At 38.8% G+C, this 20,859-nt stretch overlaps 1 protein-coding gene and 1 long non-coding RNA gene across 7 annotated transcripts in view; both read right to left on the reverse strand.

The window, feature by feature from the left end:
* The window catches only part of LOC137190848 (programmed cell death 1 ligand 1-like), a 68,497-nt gene that overhangs the window by 15,623 nt on the left and 32,015 nt on the right, over positions 1–20,859 (reverse strand). Inside the window, exons 1-4 of one of the 6 annotated variants that reach the window (XR_010930304.1) lie at positions 8,279–8,421; positions 5,400–5,455; positions 4,922–5,281; positions 4,492–4,790 (exon numbers count right to left, since the gene is read on the reverse strand). Coding sequence is in view for 1 of the 6 variants with exons in the window: in XM_067600535.1 (XP_067456636.1) it covers positions 4,678–4,790 (113 nt within the window). In the remaining 5 variants the exon portion in view is untranslated. Of the gene's footprint in view, positions 1–4,491; positions 4,791–4,921; positions 5,282–5,399; positions 6,977–8,260; positions 8,422–20,859 lie in introns of those variants that run through there. The other 5 variants (XR_010930303.1, XR_010930305.1, XR_010930302.1 and 2 more) reach the window with 5 other exon arrangements.
* Positions 12,687–14,280, reverse strand: LOC137190846 (uncharacterized). Its single transcript, XR_010930300.1, has 2 exons — positions 14,133–14,280; positions 12,687–13,534 (listed from the first exon to the last, which is right to left on the reverse strand). It is a non-coding gene; the product is annotated as an uncharacterized lncRNA (long non-coding RNA).

A 20,859-nucleotide genomic window follows, 5' to 3' on the forward strand; every position in this document is an offset into this window, starting at 1 on the left:
GGACACAGTCCTGTGCAACTGTTTTTCTGTGAGACCCCAGGATGTGCCACTGATGTGACTCGTGTGTTTTGCAATGATGAGCTAGTCTTCAGTAAGACTGACATCAGAAGTTGCACAGGCCTTCCACCACCCAATACTGTCTGCCAGCACGACGGTCGAGCATTCATTTCCAGGAATACAGATAGTGTCTGTCAGTTTGAAGGGGCCAATGAATATATGAAGACCAAAAAATGTCCAGGTATTTACTTTCTAAGCCCTTAAAATACTGTTCAGTGTGATTTTCTTGAAATCATTCACACCTGGCTCAGAAAACAACAGATTGCACAGATCAAGTGTGTTTACATGCACACCAGTATCCCAGCTTTGGTGGTGTTTTAGGAGTTTTTATTGTATTTGCACATTAAAAACTTAATATCGAAGTTTTTGTTTAGTCTGTCATGTGAAGTTTGTCCATAAAACAAACAAAAGGAAGATAAACATTGTAATGTCAGTTTCAATTTAAACAATCGGTATGAAGCTTTAGACATGTGGGATCAATGAATAATTATCTCTATCACTCATGATGTGATTGGTCACACCGATGGAATATAATTCCTATAATATTGGAGATTATATGTTAACATGCTGAGTGAGCAGGATTGTGATGCGGATGAAGAATGTAGTTTGAAAGTGAGATTTTTAAATAGGGAGCATAATCTTAACGTGTTTTAACAGCATTTTAGTGAAAATGTTTAAATTTACTACAGTTGTTGAAGAAGCTGAAATAAAGTCACTGAATGCTGTTGAGCTGAGATACAAATAGATGTCTAAAAATTTAAAATATTCTGTATTTTAACCTCGACGCCTTTTCAAGTGCAAATCACCAAACACGTTATTACTGGATCAGACTGAGAGCTACAGTCATGTCTCTATGTCTTTGATCTATATATGTTTTAAATCTTTAACTATATTTTTCATCTTCAGTTGCTGCCTCCTGTGTTTTGTCCGTCAGATTAAAGCTGAACAAATATATTTAAAATGTGATGTAGCTGCAGCCTGATACACAGTCAGATTCCACTTTATCATCATCAAGGAAATGTAAGTCTGGTAAATGATGAATTGATGGACAACACTGAATAAAACTTTATTGTGTTAACTTATTGACACTTTTCCCGCTCTGACACAGGCTCTTTTTTAAAGATAAATGTGCAGCGTCCGCACACACACTTACCACTGTGGTATGCAAAGGTAAGACTCAGGGAGCACTAGCAAGGAAGCTAAAACAATAATCAACAATAATCAGAACCTGATTGATAGGAAGGGATGGGCAAGTGAACAGACAAGGGCTGCGTTCAACATCAGTTTGAGGGAAGTGTTTCCTAGTGCTCCCTACCACACGAAGAACCCTGAAATATTAACTGCACCTTCAGATATTGTAATCAACTTAACCTGCAGCATCTTGTAGCACAGTTACATTACTGCACACAGACACCTGAGAAAGGCTTTTAAAAACCTGTTACTTGAACTGAATTCATAGAAGAACAAACTGTAGACTGACTGAGATCTGACTAAAAGTCCTTTGCTCAGTCATGTAGAATAAGGAAGATGAACATGAGCACATGTTGTGATGCATGAATGAAACCTGACTTATCTTTTCACAAGTGTGATGACTGAACTTTGACCTCATGTGTTGATGACTCCTCTCCTCTGTCTCCTCTCACAGGGAGAAGATGATCTGCAGGATCCTTCTGCTCATCAGCCTGACCTCCTGTGTCTGTGGTTAGTTTAAACCTTCAGTTTGACATAAAGATCAACAACAGAATAAACCTTCAGCCTCATAAGTACATGGTAACAGGGAGTGGGCTGTCTTATTAAGTTCACTCTGTTCACACTGTGTAGTAGTGAAGCGAGTGCAACTTGAGGCAACAGGACAGTGAGGTTACTGGCAGTCAAGCAGATCCCAAGTTACAACAATATTCCCATGTATTTCTCTGGAGTACGAGCCTCATGAGCTCAAACTTCACCTGAAACCAAAGTATGTATGCAGGCATTCACATTTGTGTGTGTGTGTAATTGGTTGAAACAATGAAGGAATGCTCACTCACACACGACTTTCCTTTGCAAGCATACTGGTATCTTATCACTTTAAGGAAGTGACTCATGACGGTAAAGCACACCCTCTCGTCAGATTCTGTATTGTAATTAAATATATGAAATATATACAATAGAACATGTACAAATACATAACAGTAAAGCATACTTAGAGTAACAACATGAAAAAAATTATATGTGATTAGTTGTAACTTGGTTAAAACATACAGAGGTGCTAGTAGAGAACACAAGTTTGTAGAGTGTTTGGTTCATTTCAGACTTGTTTGAGGTTTGAACATCACAACTCATTGTTCACTGGGTTGGATTACCTATCAGGATGGACACACACAAGAGTCAAACTTTCTCTCATAAAAATAGGGATTTATTTACAATATGTACACATTATAAACTGTACATGAGGAAAGGCAATGCATTGTTAATTTAGATTTTGGAGACCTTACACCCTAAATAGATGAGAAATATTATTTGACAAGAGCTTGGAACTCCTAATTAGCACAATAAGTCCTCATTAAGGATGACTGTCAGATGGTTGTGTGATGTGACCTTTGCATTTGACCCATCCTCTACACTAGGAGCAGTGGGCAGCCGCAGTGAAGCGCTCAGGAACCAACTCCAGTTGTTTTGCCATCACCAGTGGTCAGGTGAACTGACAGGAGCACACCTGGTAGCACCTGAGCCGCGCAGCTCAAGCGTAGCTGCAGCTGTGCATCATCTAGAGATTTGGTGTGATGCCTATTTTTTCCTGTGTGAGGCTTTTCTCAGCAAAAATAGACAGTGAAAATGATCTGTTGACAGTCATATTGACATCATACCATCAACATTACATCTTTTAATATAGTTTCAATGTCTATATCTGTAGAATGGGGCAATGTCACAGACATGAAAAAAATATTTATGGGTAAGCCCTTTTTTGTTGTTTGTTTTTCCATTGAGCACAAACTTCTGAACCTTTTTCTGTCTAAACTACATAGAAATTAAATTTACAATAACATGAAATGAAACATTCTATTATTGATGGCCATTATCAAAGGCAAACTCAATACTCAATGTAGAAACATAGGGCTGCCAGTAGCAGAGCTGTCTGTGTGGACACCACATGCTTGCAGGCTGCAGCAGTTCAGCGAGGGAGCCGTCACGCAAAGGTGGAGGTAGGCGGTGTGGCCTGGGCGTAACATAGCCTACATGTCTTTGATAGTGGGAGGAAACCAGAGCACCCAGCAGAAACCCAGAGAAGATTCTAGCTGCAGTCAGAAAGAAGTAAAATACTTATCTGGTCCTTCTATACTTAATCAATGAACTTAATGTTTATCATGAATAGTCCAACTAGACTCCCTGGTGTCCATCATACACAACTTAAATAATTACCATGTGTTCATACTCTTTAACATACATATAATTATCTCAATGTTCATCCCCTTTATACATACATACTCTATGTGAGGAAGTTTTAGTTTCCCTGCTATGACTATGTGCTGGATTTGTTCACACAGAACCTGCTGCAGGTGATCGATCAGAATCACGCAGATGTCTTGAATTTGTATGGACTTACTGTCACCATCACAACCACAATCCTTGTACAACAGTCTGATGCCTCAGTGGTTCTGTGTAAATGAACATAATACATCAGAACAAACATGTCAGATATCCGTATGAAAACATAACAGGCTGATGTAGAAATGGTAAACTATATTACTTTCTGAATGTATAAATTTCCACTATACAAGATAATACAGCTGACAAACAGCTGATAAATAATGTGACCATGTATTAAACAGGCATATCTGAGGCTGAAGCAGCATATTCCCTCTAACAGTGGGTTAATGTCACTCAGCAGTGCAACAGCGCCATCTATTGGCCAGTAGTAGACATGCATGACATCAATGCGGGGTTTGAACGAGCTGTTTAACTGACGGGTTGTGGACGCCCGTTAATTAACGAGCGGACCTACAAGTGTCCGTTCAGTCCGCTATTCTATCGGTAATATAGTAAATATTACACAACACAAGCCAAACATAAAGTCCTAACCGTATGCTTGAGACATGATGCCTATTAACATCTAGCAACTGTGGGTAACAGTAGCTGTTAATATGAGGCTACCCAGTCGGCAGAATACATGAATATGAGCCCTTTAGATCAGCTAACAGAAACGATTCACTAACGAACAGCAACTATAACAACATTCTCAAACACTTCACTCACTTGCGCTACACGCACTTGACACCAGATGACAGTTAATACAAAGCAAAGTCCTTAATCCAACAGAGCGTCTGATGCGTGGCAGATTTCAGACTATCGTCTTGAGGAAAAACTGTGGGTCATCCTAGCTCAGTTCTGATGAGCCCCAAAGTCCATGTCATGTGAGGCAGAGTTCAGTTGGGGGAAGAGAGAGAGAGAGAGGGGAGTGCATGAAGCATCAAGGTTGTTGCTATGGTTACCTGCCAGCCAATGGGAAACTTGTGTGTTCTGTGTCTTTGGTATAAAATTGAATCAAACTGTTTCCTCTGATCCATCTGCTAAACTGTCAGTTTTCTGAAATCCACCACTGGACCGAGTATAAATCTTGTTTAACAGGCAGAGAGTGAATGACTAAACAGCCAGTACAGATATAGCTGCTGCTGTCAGTCCCAGTACACAGTAGAGGCCGATCCTTTCCCGACTCGCTGTGTTTGGTGTCTCAGGTTCAGGCCGATCCCTCGCTGCTGTAAAGACACCAAACTCATCTGTCATTAATGTGAAGAAACAACATTTCACTAAAGAAAACTAAATAACCACAACACATTAAGTGGGAACATATTTCATAGTTCTGCTGAGTTTTACTGAATCATCTTACCAGTGACATTGAGTCGGCCTTTTCCTCTGTTCCGACCATAATTTGTTCTCACTCCACACTGGTACAGACCCGAGTCATCAGTCCTGATTCTGGACACATGAAGTCTGATTTGTCCTTCTCTGAGGGCGTCTTTGTCACACTGAACTCGTCCTGCAAACTGTCAATCCTGAGACTCTGAGTCCTCAACACCCTCATATAGATGATACAGGACCAAGGGTTTAACATCAGTTAACAGTTGACAATTAATTATAAGTACGGTGGAGGAACTGTCAGTTTTGGTTGTAAACATCCATTCCAGTGTGATGTTGTGGTTCTCCTCTGCCTGGTAGGAGGTCTCTGTCACGTTCAATACAAATGTTCCTGTTGAGGAGACAGAGAGGGAAAGTGAGGACCAGACAAACTAAGAACTTTAACATTTGAGCTCTTAAACGTTTATTCTGTTGTTCATCTTTATGTAAAACTGAAGGTTTAAACTAACCACAGACACAGGAGGTCAGGCTGATGAGCAGAAGGATCCTGCAGATCATCTTCTCCCTGTGAGAGGAGACAGAGGAGAGGAGTCATCAACACATGAGGTCAAAGTTCAGTCATCACACTTGTGAAAAGATAAGTCAGGTTTCATTCATGCATCACAACATGTGCTCATGTTCATCTTCCTTATTCTACATGACTGAGCAAAGGACTTTTAGTCAGATCTCAGTCAGTCTACAGTTTGTTCTTCTATGAATTCAGTTCAAGTAACATGTTTTTAAAAGCCTTTCTCAGGTGTCTGTGTGCAGTAATGTAACTGTGCTACAAGATGCTGCAGGTTAAGTTGATTACAATATCTGAAGGTGCAGTTAATATTTCAGGGTTCTTCGTGTGGTAGGGAGCACTAGGAAACACTTCCCCCAAATTGATGTTGAACGCAGCCCTTGTCTGTTCACTTGCCCATCCCTTCCTATCAATCAGGTTCTGATTATTGTTGATTGTTGATTATTGTTTTAGCTTCCTTGCTAGTGTAAGAGTGAAGTTGTGTCTTATGGGCAAAAGTTGTGTAAACGTAAGGTTAAACATCAGTTTACTGTGTTTTTGTTGAACATTGCCTGTTTGCATATGTTTAGTGATGCAGTGTTTGGGTGATATTGTAGTGTCAGCCGCTTGGTGGCGCTGTTCAGACAGTGGGTAGTTTGGTGGGCAGAGAAGGAGAGAAAAGGGTGAGAAGTGTGATGACTTGACTGAGCTGTATTTGAACGTGACTAAAGTTATGAGGAGAACCTAGAACCTATTGGACTGATTTATTCCCTCACTATACCACCACAGTGTATAATACCACAGTGGTAAGTAGGGCCTGGACAACTATTGATTATATTGTGTATGAACAGGGCTGTACAGAGACCTTTAGAGGGACAGGTGCTCAAACACCAAACCACCAACATAATTTACAGCATAATCTGCTGAATTATAGCAACACATATTCAAACACAATGTAACATGAAATCTTGTTCTTCTCTCATGTAGGAGACTATGATTTGCTCTGTGGTGTGTGTGTGTGTGTGTGTGTGTGTGTGTGTGTGTGTGTGTGTGTGTGTGTGTGTGTGTGCTGTTGTCACCTAATAAACATCACACAGCCAAAGGCAACATTCTCTGCAGGCTGGATGATATATATATGTTCAGACGCAGCGCTAGAGCAGATTAATAGACGGGATATTTGTTCATCTTGTTATTGAACAAGTGGAACACAGCTTTGGACCCCCGGTCCTCCCGCCGATTAAAAACAACAACACATTTGGTCTTTGCAAACAGAAATTATGTACGTGTTTATTTGCATATAGAGCGGAGAAGTGAGATCTGATCACAAGCAGTCACTCAAGACGCATGTCAATGCCAGGTGTAAACTGTTTCTCTCTCTCCTTAAACTTTTTCTTTTTCTTGTTTCTTTAACCACTAATTTTCTTTTCAGACACATTTACCAGTTGTTTTATTTGATTTAATACTGTAGTTGTTGGGGGTAGGTGGACGGAGTTCCCAGCATGTGAGACATTGTGTTTACGGACATAAGTTTAGGTAAATTCTGCTCTAAATCACCACAGATGTTATCTGGTACACAGTGATTAGTGTTACTGTTCTCCACACTAACTCTACGATGTTTCTAGTATTTAACAGTTTGCTGTTATGGAATAAAGCTTCTTCAACCATGAGTGAAGTTGTGCGCCCGGTTAGTTACTTTGCCCGAGACTCCCCCCTTAGACAAGCTGCACCCCAATATTTCCTTGACGCAATCAGCTTGATCCTTGAGTTGCTTTACGACATATTTTTTCACCACTGCGTTGCCACTCTGCGAACATCACAAGATTGACATTTATGAGTCTCTTAACTTCAAGACTCACACGTACTCCAACTTATAACATAATTACGTCTTATATAATATCTCATTCACGACGAGAATGTATTCGAAAATATAAACAAATCCTATAGAAGCTTCATACCGTGATATAGATGCATATAGTGAACAAACACGGCTCACATGAGGGAAAGAGCAGCGATGATACACTGCAGAGTGTACTTTATACACCAAATATCTCTACTCTACTCTTGTATATTCGGTAAAGTACCGGTATGAACCTCCTGAAAGACAGCTGTGGTATTATAATGCAGTCTGCGAAGACCCGCCCCTACTCTGCTTCTGATTGGCTCTGACTCTGATATTCTTACCACATGACTCATGTGTGGTGGAGAAAAGGATAACACGAGACACTTTTTAAATTTGATGATTTTACTGCGAAATAAAAGTGTATTTGTTTCAAATAATAGTTAATATATATACCTCAGGTTGTTGTGTATCCATGGAAATGAAAACAAGTTATCTAATTATTATGGTTTTAGAACAATCAACCATGAGTGAAGTTGTGCGCCCGGTTAGTTACTTTGCCCGAGACTCCCCCCTTTGACAAGCTGCACCCCAATACTTCCTTGACGCAATCAGCTTGATCTTTGAGGCGCTTTACGATATATTTTTTTACCACTGCGTTGCCACTCTGCCAACATCACAAGATTGACATTTATGAGACTCTTAACTTCAAGACTCACACGTACGCCAACTTATAACATAATTACGTCTTATATAGTATCTCATTCACGACGAGAATGTATTCAAAAATATAAACAAATCCTATAGAAGCTTAATACCGTGATATAGATGCATATAGTGTACAAACACGGCTCACATGAGGGAAAGAGCAGCGATGATACACTGCAGAGTTTACTTTATACACCAAATATCTCAATATTAATGCTCATCGTTAAGTTGAGACATGAAAACATCACCCATTGGAAAAAGTGAAATGAAACGTGCCTTACCCGAGAGTTTTCCCTCACGTTTCTGTGCAAATAATCCAACACTTCATTAAAATCCAGGAATTGACGGGATTACTCCATGAAACATCACCGTGTTGGGATATTCTCTACTCTACTCTTGTATATTCGGTAAAGTACCGGTATGAACCTCCTGAAAGACAGCTGTGGTATTATAATGCAGTCTGCGAAGACCCGCCCCTACTCTGCTTCTGATTGGCTCTGACTCTGATATTCTTACCACATGACTCGTGTGGTGGAGAAAAGGATAACACGAGACACTTTTTAAATTTGATGATTTTACTGCGAAATAAAAGTGTATTTGTTTCAAATAATAGTTAATATATATACCTCAGGTTGTTGTGTATCCATGGAAATGAAAACAAGTTATCTAATTATTATGGTTTTAGAACAATCAACCATGAGTGAAGTTGTGCGCCCGGTTAGTTATTTTGCCCGAGACTCCCCCCTTTGACAAGCTGCACCCCAATACTTCCTTGACGCAATCAGCTTGATCTTTGAGGCGCTTTACGATATATTTTTTTACCACTGCGTTGCCACTCTGCGAACATCACAAGATTGATATTTATGAGACTCTTAACTTCAAGACTCACACGTACGCCAACTTATAACATAATTACGTCTTATATAGTATCTCATTCACGACGAGAATGTATTCAAAAATATAAACAAATCCTATAGAAGCTTAATACCGTGATATAGATGCATATAGTGAACAAACACGGCTCACATGAGGGAAAGAGCAGCGATGATACACTGCAGGGTTTACTTTATACACCAAATATCTCAATATTAATGCTCATCGTTAAGTTGAGACATGAAAACATCACCCATTGGAAAAAGTGAAATGAAACGTGCCTTACCCGAGAGTTTTCCCTCACGTTTCTGTGCAAATAATCCAACACTTCATTAAAATCCAGGAATTGACGAGATTACTCCATGAAACATCACCGTGTTGGGATATTCTCTACTCTACTCTTGTATATTCGGTAAAGTACCGGTATGAACCTCCTGAAAGACAGCTGTGGTATTATAATGCAGTCTGCGAAGACCCGCCCCTACTCTGCTTCTGATTGGCTCTGACTCTGATATTCTTACCACATGACTCGTGTGGTGGAGAAAAGGATAACACGAGACACTTTTTAAATTTGATGATTTTACTGCGAAATAAAAGTGTATTTGTTTCAAATAATAGTTAATATATATACCTCAGGTTGTTGTGTATCCATGGAAATGAAAACAAGTTATCTAATTATTATGGTTTTAGAACAATCACCCATCAAAAAAAGTTAGTCCTATAACACAATTTACTCCAAGGTAAGGGTAAAATGAGTGCTCTAGGGGTAATTAGAACCACCATTACATCCTGGTATAAAAATGACACGAAATCAAACAATTTTGAGTTAATTTTTAACTTTATTAGTGCCATCAATTTAACAAAGGCAAAAGTCATACTTTTAAGTAAATGTTTGTGTCCTGTTGTTCAAAATGTTACATAAACATTTTCAGTAAAGATTAAACTGATCTTTGTGTGTTACTATAGATACAGAAAGAATGTGTGTGTAAATGTGCTTTTGTGTCTACAGACAGGTGACAAATTAAAGGAAAAACTGGTCCAGGTCTGAATGCTTGACCCCTACAGTGAGGGGGTCTGGTGGCTCTGTTATGCTCTGGGGGGCATTTTGTCGGCATGGTTTGGGTCCACTTGACCCCTTAGAGGGAAGAATCACTGCTAATCAATACAAAGATGTTGTGAGTGATCACCTTTATCCTATGATGAAACATTTCTATCCTGATGGGAGTGGTCTCTTCCAGGATGTCCCCATCCATAGGACATGAGGGGTCACTGAATGGTCTGATGAGTATGAAGATGATGTGAATCATATGCTATGACCTTCACAGTCACCAGATCTCAAACCAATTGAAACCTATGAGAGATTTTGGACTGAGGTGTTAGACAGCGCTCTCCACCGCCATCATCAAAACACCACATGAGGGAATATCATTTTGAAGAATAGTGTTCATCGCTCCAGAAGAGTTTCAGAGACTTGTAGAATCAATGCCAAGGTGTATTGAAGCTGTTCTGGTGACACATGGTGGCCCAACACCTTACTAAAACACTTTATGTTGGTTTCTCCTTTAATCTGTCACCCGTCTGTATGTACAGCATGTTTGTGTGTGGCTTAAACTTAACATTAGTCAACAATTAGGTATTTATTCATCAACATTGTAACACTTGTAACAGTGATCAAACATTAACAAGAACAGTGTGTCTAGTCTCTAGAATATCAGAAAATAATTTTGGGGGGTAAATTGAACCATTGACTCAACTTGCTCCAACATCACTGGCACGTTTTACCCCACAACCTCCATTTTGACAAAACTGTTTCACACAGTGGCTCAGATCCACAATTATGCTAAGTTTATGACCTTGTTTTGTAGCTTACACTGACTTAAATCAACATGTAATAATGTCCAAAACTTAATTAAGATACAAGACTGATAACTTTAGTAACATGATGAATTCACTTGACATGACAAAAATCTGTTGTTGTTTTTTTGCTCTGTTTTGCTGACCACTCTCTTCATGTGCTGGAGTCCAAGATGGATTGAGTGATGTGAACTATACTTTCTTTATTTGTGGTCACATGATTACTTTTGTTTATGGTTATCTAGATAAAGGGGGTGTCTCATTTTACCCACTGGCTCGATTTACCCCGTTCTCCCCTAACTATTAAGTCACGCTGCGAGCTGTGTGCATCATATTTATTATTTAATGAAATGTATATTTACACACAATATTATATTACAAGATAGTCAGTCATTACTCTCAAATTAAGCCTTACCTGGTATTATGCAATTAAATTGTTCTCTCTGAGTTTAGACTCTAAATAGACAGTGACTTTTGTTCATTTTGTGTGTTTCTATGTTTTTTTGTGTCTGTCTAAGCTGGTGAATGGAGGAGAGTGTAAGTGAGAGAATGAGACGGAGACAGAAGCTGCGGATGTGGTCATGTTGAAATATAAAGGTAAAGTGTGTGTTTACCTTTTTATCATCTACAGGATGATAGGGACAATCCGGGGGGACCATATAATAAAGAGAGTGTTCCCAAGTTACCAGAGGGTTACATAGACTCAGACTCCTTCAGGAAGTGGTTCTCTCTATTCATTCCCTTAACACTCATCTAATTTTCATTCTTTCTTACGTCCAACATTGCCTGTGAAAAGTCCAAAACCATCTAATGCGTTTCCAACACTCACCAGCTTCTACTATTTATTCTCTTCCCTGTTTTCCTTACGTTCAGGGAGTCATTGGATCCTGTTTTCTAAATATATTCATAACTGCTCAGAGAAATATTGCTGCCTTGACTGGCATAATCCATAAATGTGATCAGGACATGTATCATAACAGATGTATCACAGAGATCTGCTACTGTTATGTGTTTTATCTGTGATATTTGCTTAGAACTTTTTGAGGATTTTTTATTTGCTGACTGAGATTTTTTGAAATAATTTATTTTTGCTCACCTTATATTCTTTCTCTCTCTCTCTCTCTCTCTCTCTCTCTCTCTATATATATATATATATATCAATGTATTTTCTTTTCTTGTAACATCTATTTGTGTGTTTCTGTTTTGTGTGAAGATCATAAAACAAAATGTTGTGGCCCTTTCTTGCCAATAAAGATTCAGACAGTCTGGTTCAGAGCAGTGCCTCACATGAACTCTTACTACAGATTCTGTGTTGTAATTAAGTATATGAAATATATACAATAGAACATGTACAAATACATAACAGTAAAGCATACTTAGAGTAACAACATGCAAAAAATTATATGTGATTAGTTGTAACTTAGTTAAAACATACAGAGGTGCTAGTAGAGAACACAAGTTTGTAGAGTGTTTGGTTCATTTCAGACTTGTTTGAGGTTTGAACATCACAACTCATTGTTCACTGGGTTGGATTACCTATCAGGATGGACACACACAAGAGTCAAACTTTCTATCATAAAAATAGGGATTTATTTACAATATGTACACATTATAAACTGTACATGAGGAAAGGCAATGCATTGTTAAATTAGATTTTGGAAACCTTACACCCTAAATAGATGAGAAATATTATTTGACAAGAGCTTGGAACTCCTAATTAGCACAATAAGTCCTCATTAAGGATGATTGTCAGATGGTTGTGTGATGTGACCTTTGCATTTGACCCATCCTCTACACTAGGAGCAGTGGGCAGCCGCAGTGCCGCGCTCAGGAACCAACTCTAGTTGTTTTGCCATCACCAGTGGTCAGGTGAACTAACAGGAGCATACCTGGTAGCACCTGAGCCACGCAGCTCAGGCGTAACTGCAGCTGTGCATCATCTAGAGATTTGGTGTGTTGCCTATTTCTTCCCGTGTGAGGCTTTTCTCAGCAAAAATAGACAGTGAAAATGATCTGTTGACAGTCATATTGACATCATACCATCAACATTACATCTTTTAATATAGTTTCAATGTCTATATCTGTAGAATGGGGCAATGTCACAGACATTAAAAAATATTTATGGGTAAGCCCTTTTTTGTTGTTTGTTTTTCCATTGAGCACAAACTTCTGAACCTTTTTCTGTCTAAACTACATAGAAATGAAATTTACAATAACATGAAATGAAACATTCTATTATTGATGGCCATTATTAAAGGCAAACTCAATACTCAATGTAGAAACATAGGGCTGCCAGTAGCAGAGCTGTCTGTGTGGACAACACATGCTTGCAGGCCGCAGCAGTTCAGCGAGGGAGCCGTCACGCAAAGGTGGAGGTAGGTGGTGTGGCCTGGGCGTAACATAGCCTACATGTCTTTGATAGTGGGAGGAAACCAGAGCACCCAGCAGAAACCCAGAGAAGATTCTAGCTGCAGTCAGAAAGAAGTAAAATACTTATCTGGTCCTTCTATACTTAATCAATGAACTTAATGTTTATCATGAATAGTCTAACTAGACTCCCTGGTGTCCATCATACACAACTTAAATAATTACCATGTGTTCATACTCTTTAACATACATATAATTATCTCAATGTTCATCCCCTTTATACATACATACTCTATGTGAGGAAGTTCTAGTTTCCCTGCTATGACTATGTGCTGGATTTGTTCACACAGAACCTGCTGCAGGTGATCGATCAGAATCACGCAGATGTCTTGAATTTGTATGGACTTACTGTCACCATCACAACCACAATCCTTGTACAACAGTCTGATGCCTCAGTGGTTCTGTGTAAATGAACATAATAAATCAGAACAAACATGTCAGATATCCGTATGAAAACATAACAGGCTGATGTAGAAATGGTAAACTATATTACTTTCTGAATGTATAAATTTCCACTATACAAGATAATACAGCTGACAAACAGCTGATAAATAATGTGACCATGTATTAAACAGGCATATCTGAGGCTGAAGCAGCATATTCCCTCTAACAGTGGGTTAATGTCACTCAGCAGTGCAACAGCGCCATCTATTGGCCAGTAGTAGACATGCATGACATCAATACGGGGTTTGAACGAGCTGTTTAACTGACGGGTTGTGGACGCCCGTTAATTAACGAGCGGACCTACAAGTGTCCGTTCAGTCCGCTATTCTATCATAAATATAGTAAATATTACACAACACAAGCCAAACATAAAGTCCTAACCGTATGCTTGAGACATGATGCCTATTAACATCTAGCAACTGTGGGTAACAGTAGCTGTTAATATGAGGCTACCCAGTCGGCAGAATACATGAATATGAGCCCTTTAGATCAGCTAACAGAAACGATTCACTAACGAACAGCAACTATAACAACATTCTCAAACACTTCACTCACTTGCGCTACACGCACTTGACACCAGATGACAGTTAATACAAAGCAAAGTCCTTAATCCAACAGAGCGTCTGATGCGTGGCAGATTTCAGACTATCGTCTTGAGGAAAAACTGTGGGTCATCCTAGCTCAGTTCTGATGAGCCCCAAAGTCCATGTCACGTGTTTGTATGTTTTTTTTGTGTCTTTCTAAGCTGGTGAATGGAGGAGAGTGTAAGTGAGAGAATGAGACAGAGACAGAAGCTGCGGATGTGGTCATGTTGAAATATAAAGGTAAAGTGTGTGTTAACCTTTTTATCATCTACAGGATGATAGGGGCAATCCAGGGGGACCATATAATAAAGAGAGTGTTCCCAAGTTACCAGAGGGTTACATAGACTCAGACTCCTTCAGGAAGTGGTTCTCTCTATTCATTCCCTTAACACTCATCTAATTTTCATTCTTTCTTACGTCCAACATTGCCTGTAAAAAGTCCAAAACCATCTAATGCGTTTCCAACACTCACCAGCTTCTACTATTTATTCTCTTCCCTGTTTTCCTTACGTTCAGGGAGTCATTGGATCCTGTTTTTCTAAATATATTCATAACTGCTCAGAGAAATATTGCTGCCTTGACCAGCATAATCCATAAATGTGATCAGGACATGTATCACATTTATTGATAAAGTCACTTTATAATGCAGCAAATTATTGTTTAATAGGAGCTGTTACCTCTTTATAATTACTGCACTTTTTGACAGCACTATTGACACTTTTGACAGCAGGTGGCAGTAAAGAGGCAAAACAAAATCCTATGATTTCCCCTCGAACACACATGATTTCTTCACACTAAAATGTAGACTGGTCAACATGGAACAATATCAAACAGGTCCACCACAAATACTTTTCCCAAACTGATATAACACATTAATTATGTCTCTAGTCTCTACTTGCATGTACACAGTCCTTTCTATTGCTCTGACTGTGTGTTGTAGAGCTCTGGTCAGGGTGGACAGAGAGCAGTTGCTGGCTGAAAACAGCAAGATCCTGCAGCAACAGCCAGGACCCAAACAGCAAGGTCCCCAGTCACCTCCTGAACCTCACATCGAGGCTCTCTCCCTCCCCAGCCACAGAGGACTGTCCCCCATGTCTGCTCCTACCACCAACTCCCCTCCATCATCTGTCTCTCAGCTCCCTTTTCACCCTCCCACAGTCGGCTGCCTGCCTGCACACACTCCCCTGTCAAAGTATTAACATAGACAGTAAAGTTATAGATATTTTTTATATTCCACCCTTGCATTACAGGGAATTACAGCACTGATTTCTTGCATTTATTTCACTCTTTTGTTGAATCACGCAATGTCATTTTATTCAAAAAAGCTTTTGAAATGACATGAAACAGGGATTTTACCTTAAATGTCTGAAATGAAACAGATAGCTGACAACATACAGTATTTCTAATTCATCTATTTAAAAAAAAATACCTTTCAGAAAAAGTCCAGTAGGTGGCAGTATTGTGTTAAAAACAAAAATAACACCTCCTGTCTTCAATGACTTTATTATATACTGTCAATGATTGTACACATATAAAACTTGCATTTCTGATAAAAGGATGTGTGTCTACAATTTCTTTATATAGTAATCTAACATATAGACATTCATTTCTTGTTTGTTTTTTATGTTTTGGATCCTCTTTTTTTCAATGTGTCTGTGCAGGTCAATATCCAAGCAGATTCATGAACAAGAAACTTACTTTTCCACTGTAAACACTAAAAAAATCTATAGTGGTTACATTTTACAATTCAACACCAGTGATGTTTTATGGATGCCACTTAGTGTGCACAAAGTCTGATATAATTTCTTTACAAAAAAAAAGGGAAGATTTTGTGAGATTCATGAATGGGTGAATTTGGACTATTAACTTCTACACTGTGATTCAAAGGTATTTAATCTGCGGTACAAAGATGTGGTGTAGCCTGACCAGAGTGGCTGGTCACTTGGTAGGAGGCAGACACAGGAAACCTTGTCCAGGTATCACAAGGTGGTTTATTTACAAGAAAAAGTGGCACCATGCTTCACATGTAACAAAAACAAAAAAATTATTTACAAAAAACAAAAGAACAACTAAATAGTTAACTTGGTCTAACTGATCAAACTCAACTCATAACAACTTAATTTATATGAACTTATCATCATATGCACGCAGCTACACATTGATGTACTAACCCCCCAACAGCCAAAAAGCAACTTCTTAAATAGACCCTTCCATCATCAGTCCATCAGAGTCAATCTGGGCTGTATCATTGCTGCAGGTACATCCCATGTCTCTCCTAAAAACAGGTAAGAGATAAAGTTATTCAATCTTACCAACCTCCAAGGTGAAACACTTTTCCATAGCTTACCATATAATGCACTTGCAACCATACATAAACAGATCAAAGTCACAGTACCCAACTTACTTAACATAATTTAGTACCACCCCCCACATTATCCAACCCAGTGACATCACCAATGATGTCACTCAGTGCATAAATACAGGACATCGTTGGGTGTCTCCTCCTGTTGTCTGTGGAGCACATGGTGGGTATGATAGGTAGCACAAAAAGAATGATTGAATTATGAAATGCAGAACTAACCCAATAAACAATAACTAAGCGTAACAATGTTAAGTTGTATTACTTTAACTAACAATGTTGCTGGTATGTGGACTGTAACCAAACTTACTGCAAACCACTAACAAACCTGGGATAGTATGTGTCTGCAAGTTACAGCTTGATCATGGACATATGGCTAAACAAACTCTTAACAAGCATGGTTAAATTCGTAACCTATGTGGCATTGATGGTGAAAGTAGGGACAAATGGTGTATTCTCACCCACTTTGTCACAAAGGAGTAAAGTGCTTTGCCTGACACTATTCATTTACAGCTTGGAACACATTTGAAGTCATTTTCAGTCCATCCACAAAACACTTTCACCAGTGTTGTAGTTTGAGATATTAAATGGAGAAATTGCTGGTTTCTGTTATTCTAAGCAAATATCACAGATAAAACACATAACAGTAGCAGATCTCTGTGATACATCTGTTATGTTGAGCGTGTGTGTGTGTGTGTGTGTGTGTGTGTGTGTGTGTGTGTGTGTGTGTGTGTGTGTGTGTGTATTTCTAGTTAATGACTCAGTAACCAAATATGGAGGAGGAAGTGCGAGAGCTGGACAGAGGACAGACAGAGAAACATATTAACTATGGCTGCTGACACTAAAACGAAAGTTAATTTCTATGCTGCTCAGTCCTGTAAAGACAAGAGTGAGTGACAGATTATCTAGAGTGACCGGAGACATGAACTAAATACAGACAGTGACCACAGAATAACTTGGCAGCACAGAAAAAAAACAGATAGAAACAGATCTGCCAGCAACAAGAGTTACAGTAGAGACAGAGCATCACTTCCTGCTTTACTGCAGCTCGCAGAGAGACGTGAGAGCCACATTTTAATTTACTGAAATAAGTAAAATATGAGAATCCGACACACTCTCACACCAAAAGAAATTACTTGGGGAAGGAAACCTGTCAGACCATGTCACAGCTTGAGGGGAAACCAGTGACACCACACATGAAACCTCTTCTCATCTTATCACATCTATTCTTTTGTATGTTTTTATAGATCCTTTTCACAGCTGACGGTTTGACTTATCATAGTAGAGAAAGTACAACTGTTACTAATAACATTAATGATGATATTAATCTGCGAGTAGCAGCTAAATGCAATTCAGACATCATTCATTTTATTATTTACACCTGTGCTCTTCCTACTGGTCAAAATATTCTCCATGAAAGAGGCTATTTTTAGCTACACTAGCAGCTCTACAGGTGATAATGTTGGTCTGTCTGTTGATTAATCAGTCGATCTGCTGCTTTGACCCACACTTAAACTTAAACTCAAACCTTTGGATGGATTGCCATGAAAGTTTGTACAGATATGTCCCCCAGACAATGACTCCTAATGAATTTGGTGATCTCCTGACTTTTTTTGCACCATAATGTTGACATTTGTGGTTTAAAGTGAAATATATTGACAGTTGTGAGTTTTGCTGCAGATATTCAAGGTCCCAAAGACCTTATGGTTTATGACCATATACTTGCAAAACGACTGACATTCACGTCAGTCTCAGCTGGGTTTTATGTCAAGTTCTAATTAGCGTAGGAATGGTAACATGCTAAACTAAGATGCTGAACCTGCCAGACATTAGTGTGCATTGTCACTATGAGCCTGTTAGTCGTGTGTGCAACAATGAGTATTTTTTCCTTTTTTAGAAAACTGTCAGACTGTACGTAGTCTAATTCAACCTCAAACCTGGCCTGAACCTGTCTGTCTGGAGCATTATATGCTGCTGTGGTATGTCTCAAAAGGTCTTGGTCTCATCCTGTCTGTCGATCAGTACAATCAGTAAAACATTTCAATTAAATGCCATGACATTATGGAGGTTTAGTGGTGCTGGTGTGGCATTCACTCATTTCAGATCTGGTTATAAACTAACTAGGTGAGATTAAATCGGTTTATCTGATAAGATACCGTACAATAACAAGGTGCGGTGGCAGCATATACAGCACATGTTGGAAAGGTCACATGTGTATCGTATGAAAGGATCAGTGGCTCTTGTACTGGTGTGATCACAATGCAAGACGGTCTTAAGGTAAGAGACACAAGTAAATTTTGTAGTTGAAGCGGTGGGAACAGTCCGCCTCCGCTCAAAAATATGTTTTCTTCTTGGTCCTACAGTTGGATGTTTGAGCTTCACTGTGCAGATTGGTGTACATATATCCAGAGTTTGACACTTGAAGGCTATTTTCATGTTTGTCTGCTGAAAGTAGAAATTTTCTCTTGGCTCATGAAAATCTGATTTTTATGGGGTGGGCCTATGATTGTTATTACTGACATCACAGTTAATTTGGGAGCCAATTCTTGTCCAATATTCAACTTGCAAGTGTGATGTGGAAAGAGAGGAATGGACTTTTGACATCTTGACAAATCTTGTGTCCAGTAGTTAAACTTTCAAAATGAAATATACTTGCATATTCATATATTCTGGGTTTTTAACGAGGAAGAAGGAGTAGATGTTTTACTTTTATACTGTTATACTTTTTTTGTGGACACACATTATTGTCCCAAGCAGAGTATTTATACATATCATCTGCAGTGGCACTTTAAGTAAAAGTAGTAATACTACAATGTATATGTACTCAATTACAAGTAGATGTTCTATATGCAAACTTATACTTAAGTAAAAGTGCAAAGTTTTATCAGCAAAATGTGCTTCAAGAAACATTTTGGGAGCAGTGACATCCTGGAGTCTTGTTGTCACTATGAGGTTGCCATGCAACCAGCAAAAACTCATGTATGTAGACCTTTGGCTAGCTGTTTCCCTCTGTTTCCAGTCTTTATGCTAAGCTAGGCTAATCTGCTGCTGATTGTAGCCTCACATATTTACCAGAGTGGTATGACCCTTCTTATCTGAGCAAATAAGCATATTTCCCAAAAATGTCAAACTACTCCTTTATCAGAGTACTGATCGAGAAAGTCATTATCATTAGATAATTGATTATGACATTTACAAGGACATGAAAGCACCTTTTTCAAGTTGTAGCTTGTCAAGGTGGAGCTGGATACTCTTTGCACTCAACAGTCTGTTGCTTCTTTTTCTCATGGTGCTCTGAGGTTTATCACCACACCTCATTCCGATCATTGTTTAAAGTCACAAGGACATTGTTTAACACATAGTTTGAGGTGATAAAGTCTGAAATATGTAAGAGATGACCTGGAGATCAGTGTTGATGTGATGCTTGTAAAAGTATCATATTTAACTGGTTGCAACATTTAAATGCTCTTGTAAAAAAAAGTTTTTCTTGGAGGCAAAACAAACACTGTCACAGAAATAGGTCACATAGAGGGAGATGCAATGCAAAGACTTAAGATACTGTTTTTTATTTATTTGTATTTATTTTATTTCATTTCTTTGATTCTTCTTGTTCTTGTTCTTTTGGCACCTGATGTTGAATCGTTTCCCCCTTGATCCCACCTGTTAAAAAAAGATGTTTGTACAGTGACACTCTTTATGCATGCACATGTAGTGAGGAATGCATGAGCTGCATTATAAATGAATAAATACACATGAAATCAACGTTCAAATATTTTAAAACTCTTCATTTTGAGTCTTAACCTTATGCCCTGACATCACTGTTGTGGTTACAGGTGCAACAGAGCACACCCAACCAGAGGTTCAGAGGTGGAATCAAATATTATATATAATATAATATTATTCTGAATGTTTTCTATCTGATAACATTTTTCAAAGAAGGTGTTGCATAAAAAGACAGTGGTGAATTGTGGGATAAACTTGGCTCTGAATATCACTTTGAAGCGGTATTAGGAGGAGTGTGCATCGAGTGTGGGTTAAGTGTAGTGTTCAGACTACCTGGCAGTGCGTGAATGCACATTTAAGTGCAGGATGAACTCAATTTTTAGTTGCACCTGTGGCTTTTCAAGTCAAAATATGTGCTCTGAAAAAGATCTATGACACAACAAGGTTCAGCCTGGTGTTAAATTACTCTTCAGTGAGGAAAATAGAAACAGAAATTACAACATTTACACATGGTTGCCGGCAGTATTTTGGAAAGTTCAAACAAGGAAAAGGCAAACAGAGAGTGAAATTCCCACGACCACAGGAGACAAATGGACCGATATATAGTCCCTGATCC

Source organism: Thunnus thynnus, chromosome 10, assembly GCF_963924715.1.
Source record: "Thunnus thynnus chromosome 10, fThuThy2.1, whole genome shotgun sequence".
NCBI lineage: Eukaryota > Metazoa > Chordata > Actinopteri > Scombriformes > Scombridae > Thunnus > Thunnus thynnus.